At 33.2% G+C, this 27,132-nt stretch overlaps 3 protein-coding genes and 1 non-coding gene across 6 annotated transcripts; 2 read left to right on the top strand and 2 right to left on the bottom strand.

The window, feature by feature from the left end:
• Window positions 1-741: 741 nt before the first annotated feature.
• Window positions 742-6,319, top strand: LOC100259471 (uncharacterized). Its single transcript, XM_002278755.5, has 11 exons — window positions 742-943; window positions 1,019-1,111; window positions 1,252-1,316; window positions 3,608-3,662; window positions 4,196-4,276; window positions 4,383-4,467; window positions 4,556-4,651; window positions 4,882-5,066; window positions 5,155-5,243; window positions 5,779-5,878; window positions 5,956-6,319. Exons 1-11 carry the CDS (start codon window positions 893-895, stop codon window positions 5,998-6,000), a joined length of 945 nt encoding a protein of 314 aa, XP_002278791.1. The 5' UTR covers window positions 742-892; the 3' UTR covers window positions 6,001-6,319.
• A 30-nt stretch (window positions 6,320-6,349) lies between these two features.
• Window positions 6,350-10,236, bottom strand: LOC100250907 (uncharacterized). The gene is made up of 5 exons (XM_002282598.3): window positions 8,948-10,236; window positions 8,809-8,858; window positions 8,328-8,454; window positions 7,184-7,288; window positions 6,350-7,092 (listed from the first exon to the last, which is right to left on the bottom strand). Exons 1-5 carry the CDS (start codon window positions 9,057-9,059, stop codon window positions 6,470-6,472), a joined length of 1,017 nt encoding a protein of 338 aa, XP_002282634.1. The 5' UTR covers window positions 9,060-10,236; the 3' UTR covers window positions 6,350-6,469.
• Window positions 10,237-10,596: 360 nt separating this feature from the next.
• Window positions 10,597-10,688, bottom strand: LOC132253027 (small nucleolar RNA SNORD96 family). The gene has a single exon (XR_009464808.1). It is a non-coding gene; the product is annotated as a small nucleolar RNA SNORD96 family (small nucleolar RNA).
• A 1,613-nt stretch (window positions 10,689-12,301) lies between these two features.
• LOC100249260 (uncharacterized) lies at window positions 12,302-26,164 on the top strand. Of its 3 annotated transcripts, XM_002278786.5 has the most exons (14): window positions 12,302-12,688; window positions 13,338-13,400; window positions 14,914-15,354; window positions 17,557-17,628; window positions 19,799-19,924; window positions 20,011-20,223; window positions 20,720-20,767; window positions 23,661-23,822; window positions 24,224-24,385; window positions 24,720-24,813; window positions 24,891-25,009; window positions 25,187-25,231; window positions 25,411-25,773; window positions 25,866-26,164. In XM_002278786.5, exons 1-13 carry the CDS (start codon window positions 12,353-12,355, stop codon window positions 25,642-25,644), a joined length of 2,115 nt encoding a protein of 704 aa, XP_002278822.2. In that variant the 5' UTR covers window positions 12,302-12,352; the 3' UTR covers window positions 25,645-25,773; window positions 25,866-26,164. The 3 variants fall into 3 exon arrangements, with proteins under 3 accessions (XP_002278822.2, XP_019082241.1, XP_019082242.1); XM_019226696.2 differs by lacking the exons at window positions 19,799-19,924; window positions 20,011-20,223; XM_019226697.2 differs by lacking the exons at window positions 25,187-25,231; window positions 25,411-25,773; window positions 25,866-26,164 and having other exon boundaries at window positions 24,913-25,012.
• Window positions 26,165-27,132: the final 968 nt, after the last annotated feature.

The following is a 27,132-nucleotide window of genomic DNA, read 5'->3' as shown; positions in this document are numbered from 1 at the left end:
AAAAATATTTTTTATACATAAAAACATTTACAAAAAATAATTATTGAGAATATTTTTAAAACAATAAATTATTTAAAAAATTAAAATGTTTTTAACCTTTTTTTTTTAATATTTTTTAATATACATTAAAATTAATTTTTATAAATAATATTTTATTTTTTATATTTGAATGATTATTTTTTAAAACAATATTATATATATATATATATATATATATATATATATATATATATATAGAAACAACTAAAACATATTATATAAAACATCTTTCTAACTTTAAGAATAAAAATATATATATATATATTTTTTTTGTAAAACCTACTATTTTTTTGTTATGTATAACAAAAAATTGTTTTAAAAACCCGCTACCAAACCCAAACACGAAATTAAATTCTGTAATGAATTTGTTGTTTGTTGTCCAAAAAGTTATGTTTGATAATAAAAAATTAAAAATTAAGGGAAGTTTATTTTTTATGTTTGTAAAATATATATAAATATATATATATATATATTTGATAATTAGAAAATAAAAATAAAAAAATTATTTTTTAAAATGTAAATTAGAGTGTCTTTTAAAAACATATTTGAGTTGTTTTAAATTATTTTTATTTTTTTATGAAGGTTTTTCAACTATATATATAATTACGGGGAAGGATTAAAATAAAACATTACAAATAAAGTTATTTTTAAAAAATATCTTAAAACATAAAAAAAAAAAAACTAAAAACATTTTAATTTTTCAAATAAACCTTTGTCATACGACTCATACCACGTTGGACAAGGGACAACGCAAATTTAGTTTGGAAGAGAGCTGATTTTGCAGATCAAATCTAGGCTAATAGCTCTAGTTTTGGCTCTTGAACTCGCCTTTGTGGAGTAGGGGGCGTGGGCAATGTCAATAGAGATCAAACTTTTCCGACCTAACCGCATCTATTTTCCCGCCGTAATCACATGCTCTCCCCTCCTGTTCTCTCCTTTTTGATTTCTTTAAAATTTTTCTCTAAATGTTGAATTTCAGGAACCTCTTGAAGGCAAAATCATCCTGAAGTCACCCTCTTCAATTTCTCACTATGGGATTCGCCTCACTCTCGATGGATCCGTCAACCGACAGGTGTCAATTAACTCCTCTGTTTGGCTTCTCGAAAAACCCTAGGGAAAACCAGAAATGAAAGAAGAACTCTGCTTATGTTTGAGAAATCTTCCTGACCATTACGATAATCTATTCTGAAATTGTTTTGTTGTTGCTGATAGGTTCGGGGAGGCTCAGCAGGAGCAATTGAGGCCTTGTATGGTGCTGTCAAGCCTATACGCATTGTGTAACGATCTGTCTCTGATGGTTCTGTTCCAATTTATTGCATTATGTATTTGAAATATGATTTCAGTTAATGTGGAATTAGGGAAAAAAAACCAAAAGAGTGTATTTGATTAAGTAGTTGGAGAAGATGGTGGACAGTAATGGCCGAGAAATGTCAAAAATCCCAGTTCACTAATTGCTTCATTGGACTAATGACTGAGAAAATGTGTGAAAATTTAAGAAACTAAATTTTTCACCATAAAATTATCATCATTTGGAGCCCCCCAGATAATGAAAATGCCCACCAAATGCTTAATATAATGATTTGGTATAGCTAGTTAAGTTTTTCACTTGCTGTGAAACAAAACAGCTGGAAATATCAATCAACAATTTAATTAAAGCACTTTTTTTTATTTTATTTTTTTACTTTTACTCCACAGGCTAATAGAGCATGATTTTTATGTAGTTTCTAAGTGTTTCTTCTAAGCCTCACACTCCATTTGTTTCCATAGAAAAAAAAAATCAGGAAATTTTAATTCCGACAGTGAGCTGATTATTGTGGAGATTATAAGATTTAATCTGTAATCTCGATGGATTTACATAATAAGATGGGTTGAAGAAGTTAGTGAGTCTAGCTTACTTCTTGGAGAATGGCATCTCAAAGAAAGTCCATCTTTTCAAAGTACATTATTTTATCAGCAAAGCTACCATGCTTATATCCTGCATGTACAACAATTGGTAGTGGTTCTTCCCAATGGAGTCTCCATATCCTTAACTTATAGTCACCTGCCTCCATTTTATAAAATTACATAAAATATGTGTGCATGTGTGTTTGTGTCTGAGTAGACTCAATACAGTAAGCTGATACACATGATAAAAAACTGCAATCTCCAAAGTTATTTCTTATTGTTAAGTGACAATTATCTTGTTTTAAGCAATAAAATAAATTTGAATTATAGAGAGGATGTCTCTGATGATTTGGCTGTCTTATTAATTCGAGCAAAAAAATATAAAAAAAAAAAAGAAAAAGAAAGAAGAAGGTGCTAAAGTGATAAAAGAGTAACTCTTGTCTATCTCATGGGAAGAATCTTACCAACTTTTGGAGTGCAAAAGGATTACAAATTTGTTGCTCATTTAGTGATACATCATTCTTTTGCCCGATTAGCAAATTGGATATAATGATATTTAGGAGCAAATGAGTCATTTAGTGTTGTATATAGAACTTGAAATTGTCCTCTTAGGGCTCTCCCCAGGTGGAGCTGGATTTGGTGCAAATGAGCTGGAAATTCCACCTGCAAATGATATTGATTCGGTGTCAGCCATAGAAACTGATGGGAATTTTTCTTAGACTTTATTGGTGGTTATTGTGCATACTTTTGTTGTGTGGCTCCTTATGTTTAGAGCTAGCTTAACTGGTGGGAATTGTGGGATATAAGATCCTGACTAGGCCCTGATTTCTCAGAATTGGATCAAGCCTAATCCCTTTAATTTGGGGGCTAGCTTAATTATGTAAGGAAGTTATGCCTTTGTTCTCATCTGGTTCATTCCATCACATTTATTAGGGTAGGATTTTCCTGTGCTAGAATTGCACAACTTAAGGACTGGAAAAACTTAAAATGGGGGAATATTAGAAGCCATCCAGCAAACACTTGGCTAACTTTTGGTATGAGGTGTTCCCCTAGCAACCACCTTGTTGCTCTAGCCCAAGGTGCACTAAAAGGGACCACTTGTTTGGTTGTTAAGCCAAGATATAACTTAGGTGCAAGGATTGTGGGCCCCATTAGGGTGTTTGATTGCTACTTCTCTTGGAAATCTATATTGGCAAATTAGGAAGCTGACAGGGTTGCAAAGAGAGGATCCTCTTCTCTAGTTACGAGCCTAGGGATTTTTTGCAAAGGAGTTTTGTCTCTCTTTTATGTACTCACTGTACATTTTCTTTTCTGAATTACTTCTCATTCTTCAATATACATACATATATATAATATTACATTTGTCTTCTATCTTTTGAGATACGGATATAATTTATTATAAAAGGATTCAAGGTTATAAACATCATCAGTTATAAGCCATGTCTCACTACTTTCAGTTACAATATCTTTATGTATTTTCATACATCACATCCTTGTCTTAAATGCACAGATATTACAATTTCTCCATTGTAATATGAGGTGAAATTAGTAATTATCCTCATTTGCTTTTTTTTTTTTTTCATTTTGAATTCTTGGCTTGTAAGGATAGCTGTACAAATAACTTAATCTTTACTCATTTTCCATATTATTTCCTCCTTTCCTGATTTTTTTCTCTTGGAAACAGGAACAAGAGTGTTGAGATTAGACCTGCCGGAAAGATTGGTTCAGGTACAACTGAGGTAGTATGTTAGAAGAGCAGCATTAGTTTAACATTGCTTTTAGTTTTAAAACCATCTTATGATACCTGATGTGGTTTTAGATGGTGAAATCACTACTGAAACTAAAATCTCTTTTGTTCATAGATTGAAGGCTTTTGAATCTGCTGTATTTTGGGTCTACTAACTTTAGAACTCAATTTCCTGTCACAAATCTTCTCACTCCCATTATGGTTGGTGGGAATTTGTCTTTCTTGTCCTTTCGGCTAACTCCTCTCATCTGATGTTCGTCTGTTTTCTTTTTTCAAGATGTTAGCATTGAAGATTCAGTCCCTTCTTTAATGCACTTTATATTTTATTTTATTTTATTATTTCTAGTTGTATGCTTTTATACTTATTTATTTGTTTGTTTGTTTGTTTTCTTTCAAGAGTTCTGGTAGATGCCATGCTTGTTGTTGTTCTCAGTTTGGCTTTCAGTTTTCAGTACTTGTCTATCCTAATTGAAATATCTGTAGTTTGGTTACAAATTTAATGTAATTTTTTGCTTGCTGGGACAGATACCATTTTCTGTAATTCTGAGGCAGCAAGGAGATGATAGATTTTATGAAACCTTCCATGGGGCAAATATCAGCATCCAGGTAAGGGTTTGTCTTTTTCAGAAAGGTGCAGATCTTCACAGCTTTTGCTTTCTGCTGAGGTTATTGTATCTATTTGGTTTCTCATGATTTATGAATACTGTGGCAGTATCTGGTAACTGTAGATGTAATGAGAGGATACCTATATAAATCATTATCTGCTACAATGGAGTTTATAATTGACAGTGATAAAGGTATGATCCCATTGTGCTATTTCTTTATAATTTCTTCTGTGACTGAATTGGAAAAGTCTCCATCTTTCTGCTGCTGTTCTGCTTTCAGCTAATCTTTTTGAGCCACCAGTTCCTCCTGAAATGGTTATCTTCTACATCACTCAGGACACACAAAGACATCCACTGCTTCCTGAGTTAAGATCAGGTTCTCACTTATTCATCCTGTTGCCCTAATGTCCTTTAATTCAAATCTCAAATAGACATATTTTACTTTCCATGGGTTGTTGGATCTTTTAAGTGACCATTTATCTCAAACACATGCAATGAGCATGAGTTACATTATTGGGTACTTAGGCTCAATACATTTAGAGTTCTTTATTAATCAAAACATGGTAATGCCATCATCACCTGCTGATGGTAGATATTGTTGACTAGGTGGATTTCGAGTGACTGGAAAAGTGTCCTCTCAGTGTTCTTTGTTAGATCCTATCAGCGGTGAGCTAATAGTAGAAGCATCTGCAGTTCCCATTCATTCCATTGATCTTCAACTGCACCGTGTAGAGTCAATTCTTGTTGGAGAGAAGATTGTAACTGAAAGCTCTTTGATTCAGACAACGCAGGCATGTAGCATTTCCCAACTTATCGAGTTATATTAACCTCACTTTCATTTTATTCAACTTTTTTTAATTCCTTCCTCCCATTTACTAGATAGCAGATGGAGATGTGTGTCGTAGAGTGACCATTCCAATCTATGTTATTCTTCCTCGTCTTTTGACTTGTCCGACAGTCTTAGCTGGGTGAGTCCCTGATGCATGATTGTTCCATAATTCCATTTCAATTTCCTTTTTCTATCCTTAATTAAGTTATAGAATGTTTTTCCATGGCATTGATTTTTATTTTGGATAGTTGAAAGGTGTAAATATTCAACAAACCTACCAATTGGGATTAAATTTTGCTGTTTTATTATTACTTCTTGAATACATTTACCTGGCTCATGTTAGCCTCTTTGTCCCTCAAAATGGAACATCACTGCCCAAGGCATTATAACTCTGTATTCTTTGCAAGTTGATAAACGTTTGATTTCACACTTCCTTCTTCTGCTTAAAGAAGTGTGTTATTTTCTTGATTCCTTGACCTCCCAAAATTGATTCCACGAGTTGAGTAGTAATTATGAACAATTGTGCCTTTTGAGTTCTAATTCTATGACTGCTCATTGGAATGCTCTGACTTCAGCTGATATGTTCGGTTTCTCCGCTTCTTCATTCTGGTTCATTTAGACACCACAACTACAATTATAAATCTATAAACTAGCTCATTAAGTTCTGTGTGCAGTCCATTTTCAATTGAGTTCAAAATCTCCATCGTCATTACCTTCGAGTCAGAACTGGTGAAACTGCATCCAAAATCCGATCCCAAAACTCCCAGACTCTGGGTAAGTATAGTTTCAGCAATTCACGAAGAAATGGCAGCTATTTCTCATTTCTAAAAAATTTTCTTTACAACTTTCAGCTGGCAATGGAAACTATACCACTGGAACTGATTCGAACAAAGTGAGATGATCTGCATCTTCTGATCAAGACGAAGAAAACTATGCATGATTTTTTTTTTTTTTCATTTTGAATTGTTAAGATACCCTTTGATGATATATCTGCGGAATAATCACTGCTGATTGTTTATGCTTTTAGTTTTGTTAAGTACATTTATCGAGTTTTGGGATCTAAATTTTGAATCTCGTGAGCAGCATATTCAGAGTGAAAAACATCATATTCATAGAGCTATTTCTTTTATTTAAATTAGAGACTGATATTTAATGTAAAGATTACTATTGTATTTTTCTTCTATATATTCAAATAGAACCAATTTCCTTTAAAAAGTATTTTTGATAGAATTGATACCAAAAGAGTGTTACCAAACTCATTTCTCATCATTTCATTATTTAAGCTTATTGTTATTCAGATTCCATGGTCTCACAGCCATTGAAAACCAAACACAGAGCAGACTTTTCTCAAATATATCTGCTCCTTCACTCAACGGAGAACTCAAACAACATGGTGTGTTGATACTTCTCCCCTGGCTGGACGACGATGGACGGGAAGTTTGGCTGGTTAATGGCGTTTGGGTATCCCTGTGTCTCCAAGCAGAGCCCTGAATGCTTTCCATAAACAGCTCCATCTTTTCCAGCAACTCCATTCACATAGTTTGCAGTGTAGAACTGCATGCCTGGAGCAGTTGTCCACAAGTTCAGGACCCTTGAGCTTGATGGGTCCTTCACCTTTGCAGCATGTTTCAAGCCCTCTTTCTCCTCACCGCAGTCGAGTGCATAGTTGTGGTCGTATCCTAGGCCAACCTCATGGATTGAGGTACCAATCTTCTTCTCAGTCGTGAAATCAAATGGGGTGGCTTTCACTGGCGTGATTTCACCGGTTGGGACTGTGTTCTGATCCACAGGAGTGATATGAGATCCCCATATCTGAATGGAGTGGTCAAGTATGTTGCCGGAGCTGTGGCCTGCTAAGTTCCAGTATGTGTGTTGAGCTAAGTTGATTGGAGTGGGCTTGTTCTCAGGCACAGCTTCCATGTCAAGCCTCATTGTTGTGCTCGAAGTAAGAGTGTAAGTTGCAGTTACGGAAACATCTCCTGGGTAACCTGTTAGAACAGTAACAGAAGAATTAAAAGAGAGGGGGAGAGAGAGAGAGAGAGAGAGAGAGTGGGGGGAAGAGATCGAGGGAGAGAGAACCTTCTTCCCCGTCGTGACTATGGTACTTGAAAGTGATGGATGGGGTTTTGCCTTCTTTCCTTTCAGCCACCTCCCAGACCTTCTTGCTAAAGCCCTTGTGCCCACCTAAAGACAAGAAAATATATAACTTCTGCATAAGAATTCATTCTACATATAACTACATTCAGGTCATGAAATTCTCAACTATGAGCATCATACTTCCCATTTTGAACAAGCAGACCTAAGGCCTTCATAACTATGTTTTCAAAAAAAAGTTGCAAGCTTTCAATTGTTTTTAGGAACAGAATTCTACTTGGGAACTCAAATATGAAAAACATTTTTCCCGGGTTAGTCTTTGTGAAGGTATTGTACACTTTGTATAACGCAAAAGTTTTCAAAGTATTTTCCATCTTTTCAATTATTGCTCAACACTATAAAAAAATGGTAAAAAATCGGACCAAAAAAAACCTTTTGTTTTCCTTCATTTTCTCATCAACCAAACTGGGGGAAATTTGTTTACAAAACTGATCTATGAATTTGTAATTTGATAATCAAAACCGGAATGACAGAAAACATATTTAAACCCAAATACTTATGATAAGGCTTTGTTTGAGATAAGTTCATTCAAGTTATTAACTATCAAAAACACACCCAATGAAGGGGAAAAATGAAAAAAAAAAAAACAGTTTATAAGGAGAAAATTCCATACAAACAACCAAGGCCACAAAACCATTTAACATCACCAGCTCAAATGGTTCAGTGTGCAATAATTTTATCAGAAATTATTTTGTATTTCGGTTTCCATTACCAAAAGGCTGATTGGTAAAATACCTGCAAAGGTGCTAGAGGGCAACTTTCAAGTTTTCAAATAGATCTAACAGTACTGATTAAGCTTCAAAAGACCCAAAAATTTTTACGCAGAAACATCAAAAGCAAGACCATGAATTACAACACAACAACTGTACAAAGTCCATGGAATTCTAAGATTTGGATATTAGGAGAGACCATGATGATGAAAATGTTGAACATTGCAAAAATGAAAAGTCCTTTGTTCAGATGTTTTCAGTATTTCCCTTTCCTTTCCTCAATTTTCCTGAGATCCAAACAAAACCCTAAGGCAATTGAGAAAATCATTAGAATATAAGAGAACAGACAAATTCCATACCGTGGAGACTGTTTGGGGGCTTGTTGATGGGCAATTGGTATTCAATCCCATTGAGAGTAAACTTCCCATCTTTGATTCTATTTGCAACTCTACCAACAATGCACCCAAAATAGGGCACATCACCTTTCTGATCACACAGAAATAACCCAAAAGGACAGATAAAATCAAGCCAAATTGCACCAGAACAGTGAAATTCCAACAAAATATCAACTGGGTCACTTTTCTTTTCCATGAAAAAGGAAAATTCAATCCACCCAGATTCAATTTTCTCATGAAATCTAAAAAACATGAAGAGAAATCAAATGGGTTTGCTTTTTAGCAGTGAAATCCTAACAGAATATCAACTGGATCGCTTCTTTCCCCCATAAGACCCATATTAAAAAAAAAAGTATGCATACCCAAAATCAATTTTCTCAAGGAATCACAAAATCATAAGAGAAATCAAATGGGTTTCGCTTGAAAAGTGAGTAAAAGAATTTACCAGATATGGTTCCAGAGAATCGCACCCAAGAACAACATCAGCCAAGTTTCCTTCAAATTCCCAGAACCCAAACATCAGCAAAACATCTGAGAGCAAAATGAGAGGAGAAACCAATCAAAAGAGAACTGAAAAAAATTACCATCTTTGTCTGGTACAGACAAGGAAGTGATGGTGGCACCATAGTTGGTGATCTTGACCTGCATGGTCCCATTGTTGAGTTCAAAGATCTCTGGTTTCCGCTCAGAAGCCATGGATGATCTCAACACACCAGAAAAGGAGAGTAGAACCAAAGCAAATTATTAGAGTTTGGTCAGGTTGTAGCAGAGAATTGGATTCCTTTGTATAGTTTATTGTGATGATGATGATGTCAATTGCTTATCTTTTTAGTGAGAGGATAAAGCCAATTTTAAAAGGTCAAGTCCTTCCCTTCCCATCTATTTCTCCTTCCTTTTCTCTTTTCAGATTACTTCCCAAAAATGAGGTTTTTATAACGGTGGTTGAAGTTTGTAGAGTTTCTAATCAATATCACACCCAAAAGTAGTGTCATTCAAATTTAAGACTTGGTAGGTTTGAAAATTTTCTACTTTAATTCATGTCTATGAGAAGTAATCATATTAAAAATAAATTTATTTTATAAATAAAATATTATAATTTTTTATAACTTATTCTATTGCACAGTGATTTTTTATTTTATATGTTAATTTTAAAAAATTATTTTTAATTTAATTATATATATAATCGGAATAAGGTGAAAATACCCAATTAGGTTTCAAGAAAATCAAAATTCACTCTAATTTATTATAGGTTTTAAAAAAATTTCATCATTTTTGTGAGCAATCAAAAAACAATATTTTCAACATAAAAACAAATTTTCCACACCAATAAAAAAGTAATTAGGTAAAATTTACCATATATAACTTTCCATTGTTTTGGAATATATGTAGGAACAATTATGAAAACCTAATTATAATAATAATAAAAAACTAAACTTCTAAAAAATTATGATTCCAAATCTCATATGATATATTAAGGAAGTATTGTTAAATATATTTTTATTAGATGTGGATAAAAATATTAATTTAATTTGAATAAGAACGCCTAATTTGAATTGAAACTTAGCATTGTATAAATATTTATGATTTATTATAAATACATTTTTTTATCATTTATTATAATTTTTTTTTTATGTGTTTGTTTTTTAACCTTTTATCGAATGTATTTATTATAAAAATTTTATTAAATAAAAAAAATTAAATGTTTTAATTTTTAAATAAAAAAATAATATATTGATTTTTTTATTTAATATAAATAAAAATATTATAAAAATAAAAAACTTAATAGTATTAAATATTATTTAGTTTTAAATTATATTTAAAATTAAATAAACAAACAAAAATCACTTTGATTTTTTTAAAATAATAAAAAAAAAAAAGCAATATATTGATTCTATTTTAGTTATGATTTTTTGCATTTATTTTTTGTTAGGGTTTATAGTAATTACTATTTACTACTAGGGGTTTTTTCGGGGTTGTTTTTTTGTTAGGGCTTTCTATTTTTTTTTTTTGGTTTATTATAATTTCATTTAAATTTCTATGATGTTTTTGGTTCTTTTTTTGGACACTTTTGGCGTTGTTTCTTGTTGTTTTTCATTAGAGTTTGTTATAGTTAGTAACTTAGTATACAAATTTTAGATTAATATCAGAGGATGAAACCCTATTATAAAATCTGATAAATAGAAGAAAATTCATATTGGAAAATGAAAAAAAAAGGTATGATTTTAAAACGAAGTAGCCTCAGAATTGCAGAATATCAGCAAGGCTTTTGAAGAGCCATTCAGTCCCGAAAGATGGTGTTTTGATAACTGATTTCATCACAGGCATCAACCCAATCAAAATTAAAGAAAAAGAAGAAAAGCAAAAGAAATGTATGTCTCATGGCCAGTCCCAAGAGGTAACTGCAGCAACGCTGCTCCACAAGGCGATGGAATATGAGACACTCTCACCGGCGGAGGAACTCTCGAACCTCTACGCCAACGATCCTTTTTTCTGCGACGTTCACATTGGAATTTGCAAACACTGCCACTGGTTTGCTCCGTTTATGTGAAGGAGTCTCTCAACTCCCCCGTCGCATGCAGAACTACAAATCAGAACGAATCTGAACCCAGACCTATCGTCGAGGACTTCTGAAACCCAATCCTAACCCTAACCCATAGAGAGAGGAGCCCTCTATGGCAAAACCTACAGAACGGGCTCGATGAATGAAGAGCACAGGGGGACGATCATTATTTATAGTTAGGGCTTTTAATCTGCGCCGTGAGATCGAAATCTAACGGTCCAAAAAAATTTTGGGCGCCGCTCATACAAATTTAGGGTTTTGTAACTTTGTTACAACTTACAACTTACAACTTAGTGGCTGAACGTGGCTAAATTACACAAAAATCCAGATTTTGGCACTTCTTTTTTTTTTTTTCAGGATTATTTTATTTTATTTTTACAAGAAAGTATCAACATTATACGTTACTTTTCAATATTTTATGTTGTTAATTATTATTACTTAAATTATTAAATTGATTTATCAAAAATCATTTTTACTTATAATATAAATTTATTTTAAGGATCATGCTTGTTAATTGTTCATTTATATATAATGTAAAAAATTTTAAATAAGATATTTAAATAATTTTTTTTGCCAACATTTATTTGTTTGAATGTTTATTACTATGATTATTTAAAATAGGGTAATATTATTTAAGACATAAATAAAATGTATATGCTTATTAAAATATTAATATTTTTCTTTTATAATTTTTAGTTAAATATTATGATTTTTTTAAATATATAATGTATACTTTTTTTTTTAAAGTTCATTCCTTACATTACTTATTTGATAAATTATTATTTAATAAATTCAAATACGATTTATAAATAAAATTTAGAGTCTATTTAATAACAATTTTAAAAAACGATTATAATTTTTTTAACATTTTAAATTTTTTAACTTTTAAGTATTAAAAGGGATAGAAACACTTCTTATAATCATTATCAAATAAGACTCTTAATTTTTACTATCAAAATAGTTTTTTATTATATTTATGTCTTCATATAATTTATTTAAACATGAAAGTGAGAGTGTGGAGAAATGAGATGTATATTCATATTTCTCATTTCTCGTTCCTCGATAGCAAATATTCCTTAGAAATATATTAATTTTAAAAAATTTTAAAATTTATAAAAATTAATTTAAAACTTTTTTTATTTTAAATTAAAAAAACTTAATTAATATTAACTATTTTTTAAAAATAAACAAAATTTTAGAAACATATACGGCAAATCCACTACTAATGGACATAAAATTTAATTTAGACATTTTTAGCAATAGAACAAAGTGGATTTTCTAGAAGTTTTTTTTTTTTTGTTGGATTTATTTACATAATTTAATAAATCAAAATATAATTCTATAAACTTAAATAATTATGCTTAAAATACCTGAAAAATTCTCTCCAAAATTCAAAAACATTATCCCCTCCTCGTCGACAGTTCCCACCATGTCCATTCCCTCCAAGCTCCTTCCTCTCCCCTACTGCCCTCCGAACCCTAATACTAACCCAAAATTCAGATTCCTAAACCCTAAAAGACCCTTATATTGTCAGCCCAAAACCCTCCAAATCCAGTGTGCTAAGAGAACTGGAAAGCAGAGGTACCCATCCGAGAAGAAGAAGCTCAAGCTGAAACACAAAGCCCTCACTCATGTCAATGACAAATTTCAAGGCATTTGGAGGCTTTCCAAGCTTGGTGTTCCACTTCACTTGGACCCCGGAAAGGATTTTCTTGACGTTTCTGAGGGCTTGCTCCAAGAAATTGCCAAAGTTCTCAAATTCCCGGTAATGAGCTGTTTGGGTACTAAGAAATTTGAGGAAAAGAAAAGAAACCAAGTTTTTTTTTTTTTTTTTCCTTTTTTGAATTGTGTATTTTTTTTTTTTTTGCTTTTGGTGTGGTTGCTGGAAATGTGAGAAAAATCAAACAGGTTTTTTTTTTGTGTGTATTTTTATGGGTTGCTTATAAACATCCATCAAAAGAAACGTTAGTGGTGTATTTGATTTTTTGCTTGAAGGAACTGCCCAACCCTTTGGACTTCCTCTGTTTGGACGCTGAGATAAAACTGAAGAAATGAAAGGAGAGAAAAGAAATTTTCTTTATGCTGGTTTGGTATTTGGATTGACTAAAACGTATGGTTGCAGTGGGCTTTTGAGTTGGGGTTTTTTAGTTTTCCACCTTAGTGGCAGGAAATGAGAAAGATAATATTCGAAATTTCATCTTCTTTTATTTCCCTTCATTTTCATTGCTGTGAAGCCAATTCTTTCATCTTTATGGCAGTTTGTGTGGAACTGTAGTTTGTGCTTGGATGCTTTTCCTGTGGCTCACTTCATTTCTTGGTTTAGTTCAATTTGTTATATCTTTGATTTTTTTAATTCTAGATTGTTATATGGATGGGTGGTATACTAAGTTACCATTTTATATTTATTGTGCTAGGTTGCTTCTATGCTTCCCCCAGAGGCATTCTTGGTTGTAAGGAAGTCTTTTGATGCAAGGAAGGTTTGTTTCTGAAAATAACATATTGATTCCTTTTATGTTCTATATGTATTGTGTTATGTATTACAAGCGAGTATTAGAATCCGTTTGGCAGTGATTCTATGAAGTGTTTTTAGTTTAAAAAGCATTTTTGAAAAAAAAAGAAAGAAGGTATTTGGCAAAATTGAATAGATACTTTTAAAAACCTGAAAAATCACTTATATTTTTGGAAAATCACTTTTAGCATTTTTTGGATAAACACTTGATAGGTGATTCTCCTAAAAGCACTTTCGGATAAAACATTTCCACTAAAAGCACTTTGAGTAGAAACACTGCCGAACGCACTCTTATCCATTCATACTTAACTTCAGATTTATTGGGCTTTGCTAATGCAGTTGCAAAATAAACCGCCTGTGACCTGTCTCTTGATTTGTTGTGTAAATATTTATGATGTACTTATCTATCTATTGTGACTTCTCCTATTTTTTGGTACTCCAAAATTGTTCCTTTATGGCATGCCATGTCCTTCTATTGGTGAGTTGTTATGTTGCTTTGTATTTGATCCTGCTAGATGAAATCAAGTAACAAAGCAAAATGGGATAGTATGTCATTTCTATTGAAATTTGTTGGAAAAAATGAAATTTTTTTTTTAATATATTTTTGAATTTTATTGCAGGCATATTTAATGAAAAGTATAGTTAATATGTTCTATAGGAACTCAAGGTTCTAAAGGCTGGTCCGTTGATGTGTGTAGAAAAATAGGTTTAATAGAGTGGTATTACCAAACAAGGAAGATTTTATAACAGAAAATATACCACAAAAAAGTGTTTTAAGTATGCTACCAGATCGTGAGAAACCAAAAATCAGAGTCTACGGATGTTGCACTGTTAGTTAAGTTCAACATGAAAGCACATTGTTCATTGAATTTGTTAACTTGCAAATTGCAATGCTAGTGAAACAGAGAATTGGGGTCCATATTATTTCAAAAGTTTATATTGCTCCTCATTGAAAGGTGATTATTGAAAACAAAGAACTTGGACAAATTGACATAACAATCATGCATGGCAGGACTATTATGTAATATGAGACTCCAGTGCCACTATTTATCAACAAAGCAGGAAAGAAGCCCTTGAACACTCTTGAATGGGTAAAAAAACTTGTTGGTTAGAAACTATATGCATTTAGGAGAAATACATGCTCTCTCTCTCTCTTTCTATCTCTCTCTCTTTCTCTGTCTCCCTATCCAAATATAAAGGACTTCTGTATAGAAGTTCCATCCAAAATCTCCCAAGATCCTATTTGATTTCTTGTTTTTTCTCCAATTTCTCTTCCTTTCTCATTCTTCTAGTGTTGGACAATTGATCTCTCTAAAATCAAAATTCAGTCTATTAAAGTAATCCATGCTATCTCTTTCGGTATTTTCTTTCCTTATCCTATCTGCTTGATTCCATTCATGTTGTATTTTGTTTTATCCATTGAAAGATGAAAATCATAACATATCTCTGTGGTCATTTGGGTGCTCTCCTGATGTCTGCAGGTGCTGAAGGAGCCCAAATTTGTTTATACGGTTGAAATGGATGTCCATAAGCTCCTGACTCTAGAGCCTCGTACATGGGACTTCATTTCTCGTTTGGAGCCTAAAGTTGGGCTCATAGAGCACATAGAGCATATGCGTGGTTCTTCCGGTGATTTGGTCAGTATAACACGTGATTACAAGATCAATAAAAGTGCAGAGTCAATAAAAGGAGAGAGCATTTACAAGGAGGGATCAGATGACTTCCCAGGATCTAGAAGGCCAAAAGTTGCTGTTGTGGGTAGTGGACCATCGGGCTTGTTTGCTTGTCTTGTTCTTGCAGAACTCGGTGTAGATGTTACTATAATAGAAAGAGGTCAAGCAGTTGAGCAAAGGGGGCGTGATATTGGTGCCTTGATGGTTCGTCGGATTTTACAATTGGAAAGCAATTTTTGCTTTGGGGAGGTAAGATGTTGATTCACTTTATATTTTGAATGTTGTCTTAGTGTTGTTTTGGTCCTTGTACAGTTTGGAATTTTTCTCACTTAACCTAACAGCTATTTGTTTTAAATTACATTCCTTTTATAACAATGCTTGTTTGTTTGGTTTGTTTGTTTCACCCTAATTAGTCTATATACTTCTAAAGCTGAAAGTGAAGGGCTATGGTTTATGCTTTTGGGCAATGTTTGGGACAATAGACCACTTCAATTCTTTACCAGCTTATGTTTCAGGCCACACTTTTTAAATGATTTAAAACCCTTTAGTTTATCTGATTTGGATGCAGCTAAGTTTCTCCTTTGGATGAAGTGGTTTGATAAAGTAATGAAAATAGCTGCTATATTGAAAGTGAAAACACTAGAGGATGTTAGCTGAACCACTACTCTATAGAGAAAGAAATCCAGAACTTGAAGTTTATTGTGCTTCTTATTCAAAATGAACACCTAGTTTATACTTTATATAGCAATGAACCCAAACACCAACTTTATTGTGCTTCCCATTCAAAATATAGGGTGTTACTTTTTGAGATAGTCCTTCTCCAATATGATCTCTTTGGAATTCTGTTAGCTGATTTTCCTTTTCTGATATTAAATTATTAAATATTTTTGAAAATTGACAATTTCATTGCAAAACAAATAGGCATTTGAAGTTGGGATATGATTCCAAGAATGAATTGGACCAAGCTGAAAAGGAACACACAGATTCTTTTCCCTTCTAGAGCGAGACACTAGGCACTAAAACTTTCTTGTGCCATTAATGTATATCTATACTCTGTTTCTATTTTTAGAAGGGTGTTATTGGGATGGATATTTTTTATTAGTAGAATCATTTCTAATAAGTTCAACTGAAGCTCTCCAGCTTCTTTACTGAACTTGTGCTAGCTCATATCAATTCCACTGTTGATAGTCATATATAGAACTGAGAGTCAGGTCTAAGGAAATTTTGTTTGTTACTGCCTTTCCAGCAATATGCTTATCATGCATACGATATGAAAAATTGTACAAGAGATTGGAAAAATCAATCATTCAGAACCACAGATGAAAGATTTGTACCTGGTGCAAGCATGGCCACAGAAATGCTTTTTGCTGAAGCTCATTAAAAACATGCTACACATGGTTTGTTGGAACATTGTACAAATTCACAACCATGATTGTTTTATGTACATCAACACAAATCTCCTCCCTGTGTAGTTATTAGATGACTATAACTTAGATGCTGAAGTAAAGAGCAATATTTGGCTTGTGTATGCCTCATACATTCTTTAGCGCTTATACTGCCTGTTTTTTCTTTTTTCTAATTCAATATCCACATTCCAGCAGTTGGTAAAAAGTTTTTGGTGCAATTTGTTGAAGCAGCATTGCAGTTTTTGTACTTTTTAAGCTTATATAACTTTGCAAGTTAAAGTAATTGCATACTGCTAGTGTGTGGGAATTTATATAGTTTGACATGCATATAGAATACTGCCATTTACTTTTTTTCTGAGTTGCAGCTTTTGCTTATAAGCATGTGTATGTCTAACAATGTTGCTGAAATACATCCTAGTTGTTGTTGTGCCAACGGAAGTTTTGATTCCAACAATGTTAGATCAAGAACACAAAGATAAAACAATTACACACACGGTATACAAGATTTTAATGTGGTTTGGCCAACCATGCCTCCTTCCACGGATGAGAGAGAATTATTCCACTATACAATGGAGAATATTATAGAGGATAGAACTAGATACTACTATTGGGTTCCTGAAACATCTCATGTTTCCCCACTCCTTATATTCATACCCTACCATGAGCCCTTTCGCTCCACCGGGTATCTCTTGTTCTTCCTCACATCTCTATCCACCTCGTATAGTCTCTACAAGCCCATCTCCATTTCATGACTTTTTCCCCTCATAACCTAGAATATTTATAGAGATATTTCTAACAACTTTCCTTATTCTATGAAGAAATATAATATTACAATGATATATCAACCTAGAAAATTATTTTATACAATATTCTTTACAACAAAGAATCTTTACTAATTTCCAAACAGTTGTTTGTTTAAATTAGGTCATTGCTTAGTTACTTATCATCAATCATCTTAATATATTAAAAAGGTTTCCTTCTGCTTGTACTGATTCTTATCTTTCTATCAACTTCTGAGTCATTATTAAGGACTTATGCATGGCAGGGTGGTGCAGGTACCTGGAGTGATGGAAAGTTGGTGACTAGAATTGGAAGGAATAGTGGCAGTGTTCTGGCGGTGAGAATCATTCCCCGATTCTTTTGATCTTATATTAGTGTAATTAGATATGTTCTAATGATTATACTATGTGTGTGCAAGTGTTCAAAGGTACTCTTTCCTCATACTTATAGTGGTATGTGTATTTTTCACTGTTCAAAGAACTAGTTTCACTCTTGTTTTCAAGTTGTTATTGGAGACAAGCTTCTGAAAAATAGAAAATAATTATATGGTAAAAAATCAGGGCTATAAGTCCAATGGTGTTTCTAGGCCTTAGAAAATTTGGAAAAATAACATTGGGTAGTATATGCCCTATAGAATCTGTTCCATGTCTTCTTCACTATACACATCTCAGATCATGCCCATTTAATACTTTTGCTGAATTTATTTTTTAAAAGGCAAAAATTTGGAAATTAGGAAAAAATTCATAGAATTGGATTTTTTTTAGGGAAATGCAAGTCCATGGATGGGATTTTCTTCTAAATAGACCATGGTATTTCGTGTTAAAAATCATGTGAAACCATTTAAACATTGTTCAGAAACAATATTTCAAAATTAAAAAATTCAAGAAATTACCAGCGATTGTACTTCCATACCTAATGATCTATGAAGAAGTTGCTGCCTTAAAATTTTTGAAACCATTAGTTTAATTTAGTTTAATTCCAGGCTCAGAGCTATTGTATCTAGATGGCACAACCTCATATTGCAGGTACGTATAAGCTGTTGTTGGTCAATATTGGTTTTGGAAGAACCTTTAGAATTTTAAAGGATCCATATACTGTTTGGTTGTATTGAATCATCCCTTACCAAGACCTATATGTCTCAGTGTCTCAGTGTCTCAGTGTCTCAGTGGGTGCATATCAGTTTTGGATGAAACTCTGAGGCATGGTAGTTTTAAAAGTCAAGAAGTCACTCTTTTGTGTTGTTTATTTGTATAAGTTTTGATTTTTTATTCTGTCTATATTCAGTAAGTAATTTATATTACTGTTTATTTATTTATTATAGGAAAAATTATTTATTTGATCCTATGCTATCCCTTGGAAGAATGGGAAGGCCTGTACTGGGAAGAGGTTGACAAGAACTAGATTCAAGTTAACAGTCACCTTGGCTGGTTAATTCAATGAAACCATTCTGTCTCTCCATCATAGCCCATAACTTGCCCAGGTTGCTTGCAGCTTGTCCATTCTTGTGGTAGCCTATTGTATGTCATTATTAAAGATGTCCATCTTACCTACAGGAAGCTTAAAAACTTGGGATTTTCGAGTATATAAAAAATAATACAGGATAATCAATGAAATCCTTATTTATTGTCTGTGTTCTGAAGGAATGCATATTGATGGTGGTTTGAGGTACATATTATCATTTTATTTGGTACATGTAGGTTGTTGTTGGTGTATTATTGGTACCATCTAGCAAAAGAAAATGCTTACCTGGGGCTGAGGCACAGGGGAAATTTCCTGATCCAGATGGACAACCTTGAGGCCCACTGTACCCATTACTCCCCCACCTTGAAGTTGTGAGGTTCTGTCTGTGTTACAGCTTGAGAATTGTTTTATGCCTAAAATATGGGCATCAGAAACTAAACTATAGCTTTCTCAACATCCTGCTATAATCCTAGGTAGCATGCCCTGGAAACAAGATTTGAATGATCCTTCTATTGTACTCTTAGCTCTTGCAATATAACTGATAATCCAATTGATTCAATGCTTTTGCTTTAGATATCAATATCACTGTACTAAATAAAATCTGATTGGGAGGAACCTTGGATTGAAATGTTTTGTCATATACATTTTCTTTTCAAGAGTGATTATTTTGGTTGCCTATCAGCCCTTGAGGTCTGGCTCAAGTGGTAAGGGGTTGGAGTGGGGGATTTCAGGTTTGAGTCCTAGTGGGACAAAAAAAAGTGTTTTTAATAAAAACTACTTACCTATAGGTTTCGCATGGTATTAAATTATACTCTGCATTCTGCTCTCCAGCATGTGTACTTCACCTTTCCTAGTGCTGTGTTATTAAGATTTGTGAACTAATGTGCAGTTGCAGGTTCAGACCCAAGCATGGAAAAAATATGAAGTGTTTAGAAATATTGTATTTTGGCTTGTTTCATCATGTGTCATTTGTAGTTTTAATTCTCTATTATGTAATTTTCTGATTAGCCATTCAATGATTTGATTTACATTTATTATTGTCTTAGGTTATGAAAACTTTAGTTCACTTTGGAGCTCCAGAAAGTATCTTGGTTGATGGGAAGCCTCATTTGGGAACAGATAGGCTGATTCCATTACTCCGCAACTTTCGACAACATCTAGAAAGCTTGGGTGTGAGTCACTTATATAGATGGCATTTAGGAACTAATTTTCATGTTTGCATATTTTAATTTTTTTTTTCTTGTTTTGACATGTCTAGGTTACCATCAGGTTTGGGACTAAAGTTGATGATCTGGTTGTAGAGGATGCTAATGTTGTGGGAGTTGAAGTTTCTGATTCAAGAGAAAAATCAGAGCATAATAGTCAGAAGTTGAGATATGATGCAGTTGTTTTAGCAGTAGGGCATTCTGCACGTGATGCATACCAGATGCTTCTGTCTCATAATATGGATTTGGTCCCAAAAGATTTTGCTGTGAGTTCTTTATAATATCCAGTGGCACTTCAGATTCTTTCTTCATTCCTGTAGATATATTATAGAAAGCTAGCTTTTTATTTTTAATTTAATTTTTTATTTTTTTATGTAAAACTGCAAGTTCTACCTGGCATGTTGTGCACCTGACAGTAGTATTGGCAGCTTTGGAAGAGTTGGTGTTGGTGGTGACTGGTGATTTGGGTGGGTTAGTGTTACTAAGGTGTTCGATGTTTGGTAGTGATGCACACACTTGCACATACGTGTTTGTTTGGTAGGCATATACAATGTTGGTTATGAATAGTTGTGCAATTCCTTCAATTTCTATATTAGAAAGTTATATTATGAATATTTGATCCACTATTATGTTCTTTTGTTTGACATCTGTTTTCTGTATAATTGAATAGAATCTAGTGATGACTATTGGTTGTTCTGTGGACTTAGACATTATGCTTATGCTTGTGCTTGCAAAGTTTTTAACAATTACATGGGCAAACAGGTTGGCTTGCGGATTGAGCATCCTCAGGAACTAATAAACAGCATACAGGTTGGTTGTGTAATAAGTTTCTTTTATTGAAGAATTTGATCATTTGCTGATTTTATAAAAGATTTACTGTGCATTTGAATTTGGATGTGAAGTTATTTTTCATTGGCAATATTCTGCTCCACAATCTTTACCCTTTACCAATTAACAACTGGCAACTCTAGAAAGATCTACAATATGATGCAGCCACTGATTATATATCCACGGCCCTCTTGCAGCCTGTAACACCTAGAATAAAAGGAAAAATTGCAGAATTATCTCCCATCAAAAGGTTTGAGACACATGATGGATGCCTCTATCATGCTTCTGACTCCAAAATTTTTCAGAATGCAATACATGCTATATTGCAGGTCTTTAAAAATAAAAATCCTATGGCACTCTCTCAATCGGAAGGGATATGAAGCTTTGAAATGATGTAATATAGAGAAAAGTAGGCCCTGATCTGAGCATTATTTGAGAGAAAAATCAAATCAAACACATTTTTTTTGGGAAATACAAAGGAGGGGATTAAAACCATATCAAACAAATCTCAATGAGGCTGAAATTTGGCAAGCTAGTATATCAGAGGTGGGTGATTCCATGGGTAAAATAGCTTTATTATTTTTTATTTTTATCCTTTCTGAAATTAGGTCTCTGTGGATGGCATGGTCACTGGAGCTGAATTTTTTTGCTTATCCCCTTGTTCTCCTCACTCTGGTATGATATTAGTTTGAATGGTATGAAGCTAGGTGCTTTATACACACACCGACACATGCTCTATGGTTGTATGCATGCATGTATGTATGAATGTGGATATATTATAAATTTGCCTATTAAGAAAGCCCTGTCATAAGCTTGTTAGATGAAGAGAAAGAAGGAAAGAACTGGAGAAAATGGTAACAATGCCCCTTACCAAGGTAGTATTTGCCTGTAGGGTGGGATTGCCGGAACCCACCCAAGGGATAACCAGCACTGGTAAACTTTGTAGTATTGTGGCAAAAATAGAAAAAAAAAAAAAGCCTTAAAAGTCACTCCACTTTGGACCCTGTTTTTTCCCGAATCCTATCCTGAGTTTGTCACCTATCTTCCAATTAGTAATGTCTCGCACACCTAATTCATCCAAACCAGTTAACATCAAATGTCGTTTTGAATGAACACATCACTTCCTACATTCATCTAATGCAAAGATAACCTAAACAGATGCTTGGAAAACCTAGCCAAGCATGTTAGTTTCAAAAGCCTTGCATGTTAGTGGCATCTCCACTCACAACAAGTGCTACTACTGGATAGGTGTGAATGACATGGGAGTTTCCAAGTTTCTCAATATTGGGCCCCGGAACATGTCTGACAAGGTGGTATATTTGGGTGGAACAATGAACGTGTGGAAATTTTGAATAACAAGTGGATATGGCTGGAATCTGATTGAACTCGTCTTCTTCAGTCCCTACATTTTCTGGGTGGCTTAGATAATACTGTGATGCTCATTCAATTGTATCTCTGTAGATATGGTTGCAGTTATAAGTCAAGATTCACTCCCTACATTTTTGGGCCATGCAGATATACTCACTCAATTCTATCTCTACAGATATCACTGAAAACCAGTAGAAGGCATGTTTCTCACTCCTTAAATTTTCTGGGTGGTCTAGACAATACCTCAATGTTCATTCAATTATATCTCCGTAGATATGGCTGAGAGACAGTCAAAGTCAAGTTGATCTACTCTCCTTATTTGCTAGGTAGCTTAAAAAATATGGAGTTGCTTGCTCAAAATTATCTCAATAAATATGGCTGAAAACTTGGAAAAGTTAAAATGATTCAATATGTGTCATCCTTGGCTTAACTTTTAGCAATATATAGTATCATCCAATCATTACTTTGATCATAATAGAAACATGAACAAGCATGGAGCAAATTCTAGTTCTCCGTAACTTTCAAATTTTTCTTATGTATGGACTATTTGCAACATATGGGAAGAAGAAGAAAAAATCAGTCTTGAAATTTAATAGAAAAAGTTTCTAGAAATAAAATAATGATATTCTTTTGCTTAGTGAAAATATATGGTATGTGGTGGCTAATAGTTCAAATTTGATTTATAAGATGTAAGGTGATTTAGTATTGAGTGAACCTTGTTACTGAGATACTTTATGTTTCCTGGAGCATCTTTTGCAATGTTTCGAAAACTCATACTGAAATCCAAAATTGAAGGGAACTTCTTGATGAGTTAAAAAGTTCCAGAGCCTAACCTGTGCCACGTAGACCTTGACAAGAAAATAAGGAAGCATAAAAAATGAATATGGTATGTTTTGTTCATAAAAATATCTGCAAATAACTTGATGCAAATCATGCGATATGACATGAAAAATTCATCATATAGACTAAGTTTAGATTTGATTCCCAAGTGTATGGTATTCCAATATTTTTAGGCTACCAGGTTGATTTGAAGTTTGAGGCTTCACAATTCATGTGGGTCTACTGCCCTATTTAGTCAAATTCTAGAAGCATGGATCTTGTGTCCTCAAGATATGGCAATACTCTACAACCTAACTGCACCCTCCAAAATTTCAAGACAGTGGGTTCAACACCTCAACAAACACCATAGCTTGCAGGAATTTTGGAGTTGAATAGCTGTATGAAGCCAAAGTTTAAGCTAGAATTCTTTATAGTCACTTGGTGAGGTTCTTTTGCTCCTTGGAATTTCCTTACTTGATTGAAGGTCGACTAGGCTGTGTAAGTCGTTGATTTCCTATGCTCATTGCATCATCTTTTGTGATTTGGTCAATTTTGAGTGATATTTGGTGGATTTATTTGAAATTTTCTGTTTACATTCCTTTTTATTTATTTATTTATTTATTTATTTATTGCAATTTCACATTTTGGCAATCAAAATATAAACATATTTGTTTATATGAACATGTAGTATTCAAGCTTGGCTGCTGAGGTTCACAAGGGACGTGGAAAAGTTCCTGTTGCAGATTACAAGGTTGTCAAGTATCTCCAGGGAGAAGATGGAGACACATCCTTTGATTCAGGGGCAACAAGTCGTAGTTGTTATTCCTTCTGCATGTGTCCTGGCGGACAGGTATATTTTTTCTTTTCATAGTCCTACTGCAAAAATTGTGTTTTGCAGGCTGTGATATAACAGTAATTCAAATCATCCTTGTACCTGTGACTTTCTTGCTTCTTGATGCACTGGAAGAAGTGTGTTTTAGCCCAAAAGGATTGATGAGACTATCTTAATGGTCTGTTCTTGAAATTTTTTTATGGAATATTGTCAATCAAGTGGTAAGGTGTATCCAATTTGATGCAGTTCTGATTCTTCAGAACTAAAATTTATACTGGAGATGCCTTGTTAAATGATATGGTTGGATTGATTAGGCTCCAGAAGATTGGAGTGATGAGAGTCAAAATCCCATGATTACTACTGAGTTTGTGTTCATACTATATTCTACCAGATGGAGTTACTTTATAAGGTGCTTGCAGGTTGTTCTCACTAGTACGAATCCATCAGAAATTTGTATCAATGGCATGTCATTTTCTCGGCGTGCCTCCAGGTGGGCAAATGCAGCACTTGTCGCCACTGTCTCATCAAAGGATTTCGGGGCATTGAATTGTGATGGACCCCTTGCAGGGGTTGAATTTCAGGTTGCTTTTGAGTTCTACTTAGTGTGTTGCATTTATTACTTTCTGTTTCTTGTAAGATTCCTTCCTCTCACTTTTGCAAATCTCAATTAACTACATACCTGAACGTAAAATCCATCTGCCCTTCCAGTTGGCCACAATTTTCCTGTTTGACCAACTTACCATATGGTAAATCAGTCCTTGTTTCTACCATATATGGTATTTAAAATAGCTATATTTTCAGTCTAAAAATGTTTGGGCCTGGTTGGAACCTTCATAATTTCCATCTAAGCTGTAGCAGTATTTCTCTACATTCATTGTTTAATATGCTTATATAATTTCTACTGTCATTGTTTAGAGGGAATTTGAGCGAAGAGCAGCCATGATGGGAGGCGGAAATTTTGTGGTGCCTGTTCAGACAGTCACAGATTTTATGGAAAACAAATTGTCAGGTAAAAACTCTGTTCTGTTTCTTGGTTGCCTTCACTCCTAAGATTTCATCTAGTATGACTTGCTCTTATATTTGCAGTAACATCTGTACCACCATCAAGTTATCGGTTAGGAGTCAAGGCAGCCAATCTCCATGAGTTGTTCCCCTTACATATAACAAAGGCTTTGCAGCACTCAATCTCAATGTTTGATGAAGAGGTATTCCATTCCCTTTCGTTTGGTTTTTCTTATTCGTGGCCTCCCCTTTTACTTTTCTAGTTAAAGACGAGTTTTATGGTTTTCCTTATTCACGTTCCTTTTTACCTCTCAAGTTGTCATGAATGTATGGAATTCTAATAACTACACTTGTTTTTTGCTGAACTTTGGAACTCCCAGTTACCTGGATTTATATCCAAAGACGCCTTGCTCCATGGAGTCGAGGTATCCTGTTTACTTATTTCCCACGTATTTTGGACTTCTCATGAATGAGATTCTGTAACATCTTCTTAAGATTTTAACATCTCTTTAGATCTTGGGTCCTATATCTGATCCAATTCATATTGTTTGAACAAGTGGTCTCAAGAAGTAGAAATGAATTATTCTTAACATCTTTCTTCCAGACAAGAACCAGCTCCCCCATCCAAATTCCTCGTAACAGTGACACATATGAAAGCACATCACTGAGAGGACTCTACCCCATTGGAGAAGGAGCAGGCTATGCTGGTGGAATTGTCAGTGCAGCAGTTGATGGCATGTATGCTGGCTTTGCTGTGGCAAAAAGTCTAGGTTTGTACTCCGGTGACATCGAGTCAATTCTGGGCAAGGCTCAGTATGGTGGATGGGCAAAGTATTGAGAGACCTTATGGCTGTTACTCCTGAAAAAATGGCTGCATGAAGTTAAAAACAAGCATGATCAATTCAAAGAACCAAGAAAAATTCCCGTCTGGGCATCGATTTGAACTTGCAATTCATCCCGGGGACCTGTAAGTTTAACATACACATTACACTATTTTCCCACTAAGAATCCAGAAATGTAGACATCTTTTCCACTGATCTTATTGTTATGATTCTGCAGATGTGATTTCTCATATAATCAGTGGACAAATACTGAACATTGCCTTCAAATCTGAAGGATGAATTTGCAGCAGACATGAAGAAAATCCAATTCTATTAGCTTGGATGCTTGTAACGAAGGAATCCAAGAGTTTGGGTTGTGGAGTGGGGATACAGTTGAGTCTGATGATTCCAATTGCAAGCTTCCATGGAAAGTTGGTTCTGTAACTCTCCCAAATAACCGTAATCTCTAGCACTGTTTGTTTGTAAATGTGGAAATATCTCTATGTTAAGACCTTGTCTGGTAAGGAATTTTGAAAACAGTTTTCTTTTCTTCAAAAAATAAAAAATGGCAAAAATATTTTTATGTTTTCAAAAAATATTTTTGGGTTGTTTTCAAATGTTTTTTGAGAATTGCTTTAAAAAAAAGATCATGAAGAATGATTAAAAATAAAATATTGTGTAAAAAAATTATTTTTAAAATATATTTATAAATGTGTAAAATATGTCAGAAATATTTTGGGTTTTAAAATAAATCTTTGTTTTATAAAATGTGAAAAAATAGTTTTTAGAATTGTTTTTAAAAATGGTTATCAAATTAGTCGGAGTTTTGTTTTGCAATGTGAATTTTTTTTTTTAAGGGGCACATGCCTAATGATTTTTATACGAGACTCATTTTGAATTTTGGAAAAATACGAGGAAAAGGACTTGCATATGGCAATAAAAGATGCACAGAAAAAAAAAATTATAAAAAAAAGAGGGGGAGGAAATAGGAAATAAATTCGCACCAACTGTTTAGTAGACTAATTTAATAATTTAAAGTGATTTAATAATTTAATTTAAGTTATTAAGTAAATTAATATGTTTAGTAAAATAATTTAATGGTATAACTTAAAGTTAAAAATAATTTTAAATAATAAGTAAAAATAATTAATTTATTGTTAAGTTTAAATTTTATTTTATTATTTTATATTTATTTGTTTTAATTATTTTCACAATTTTTTTTTATTACTACACAATCTTTTATACCTTAATTATATAATTTGATGATTTATAATTAATTTTAAGTTAATTTTATCTAATAATCTTAATACTTAAAATAAAAATTAAGTAATAAATTTTAAATTAACAACTCAAGTATAATTTAACTTAAAGTCAACTTAAGCCATTAATTAATAAATATTAAGTTTTACCAAACACCCTCTTAATATATATTTTTTCTATTATTTCTCTAATTTTTCTTATCTTTAAGTAAAGAATTAAAAGTTAAAAAAGAGGCGAGTTTTCTA

Source organism: Vitis vinifera, chromosome 17 (assembly GCF_030704535.1).
Source record: "Vitis vinifera cultivar Pinot Noir 40024 chromosome 17, ASM3070453v1".
In the NCBI taxonomy this organism is placed as follows: Eukaryota; Viridiplantae; Streptophyta; class Magnoliopsida; order Vitales; family Vitaceae; genus Vitis; species Vitis vinifera.
This window is presented reverse-complemented; position numbering and strand designations above follow the sequence as displayed.

Excerpts from the sequence above, each read along its gene's own strand:
- LOC100250907 (XM_002282598.3), bottom strand. The coding sequence starts at position 9,059 with ATGGCTTCTGAGCGGAAACCAGAGATCTTTGAACTCAACAATGGGACC. Across the intron at positions 8,859-8,947 it reads GTCTGTACCAGACAAAGATG|GAAACTTGGCTGATGTTGTT; the intron begins GTAATTTTTTTC and ends GGGAATTTGAAG. Across the intron at positions 7,093-7,183 it reads TAGTCACGACGGGGAAGAAG|GTTACCCAGGAGATGTTTCC; the intron begins GTTCTCTCTCCC and ends CTGTTCTAACAG.
- LOC100249260 (XM_002278786.5), top strand. The coding sequence starts at position 12,353 with ATGTCCATTCCCTCCAAGCTCCTTCCTCTCCCCTACTGCCCTCCGAAC. Across the intron at positions 12,689-13,337 it reads CCAAAGTTCTCAAATTCCCG|GTTGCTTCTATGCTTCCCCC; the intron begins GTAATGAGCTGT and ends TTATTGTGCTAG. Across the intron at positions 25,010-25,186 it reads TCTCAATGTTTGATGAAGAG|TTACCTGGATTTATATCCAA; the intron begins GTATTCCATTCC and ends TGGAACTCCCAG.
- LOC100259471 (XM_002278755.5), top strand. The coding sequence starts at position 893 with ATGTCAATAGAGATCAAACTTTTCCGACCTAACCGCATCTATTTTCCC. Across the intron at positions 3,663-4,195 it reads TTGGTTCAGGTACAACTGAG|ATACCATTTTCTGTAATTCT; the intron begins GTAGTATGTTAG and ends TTGCTGGGACAG. Across the intron at positions 4,652-4,881 it reads GCTTCCTGAGTTAAGATCAG|GTGGATTTCGAGTGACTGGA; the intron begins GTTCTCACTTAT and ends ATTGTTGACTAG.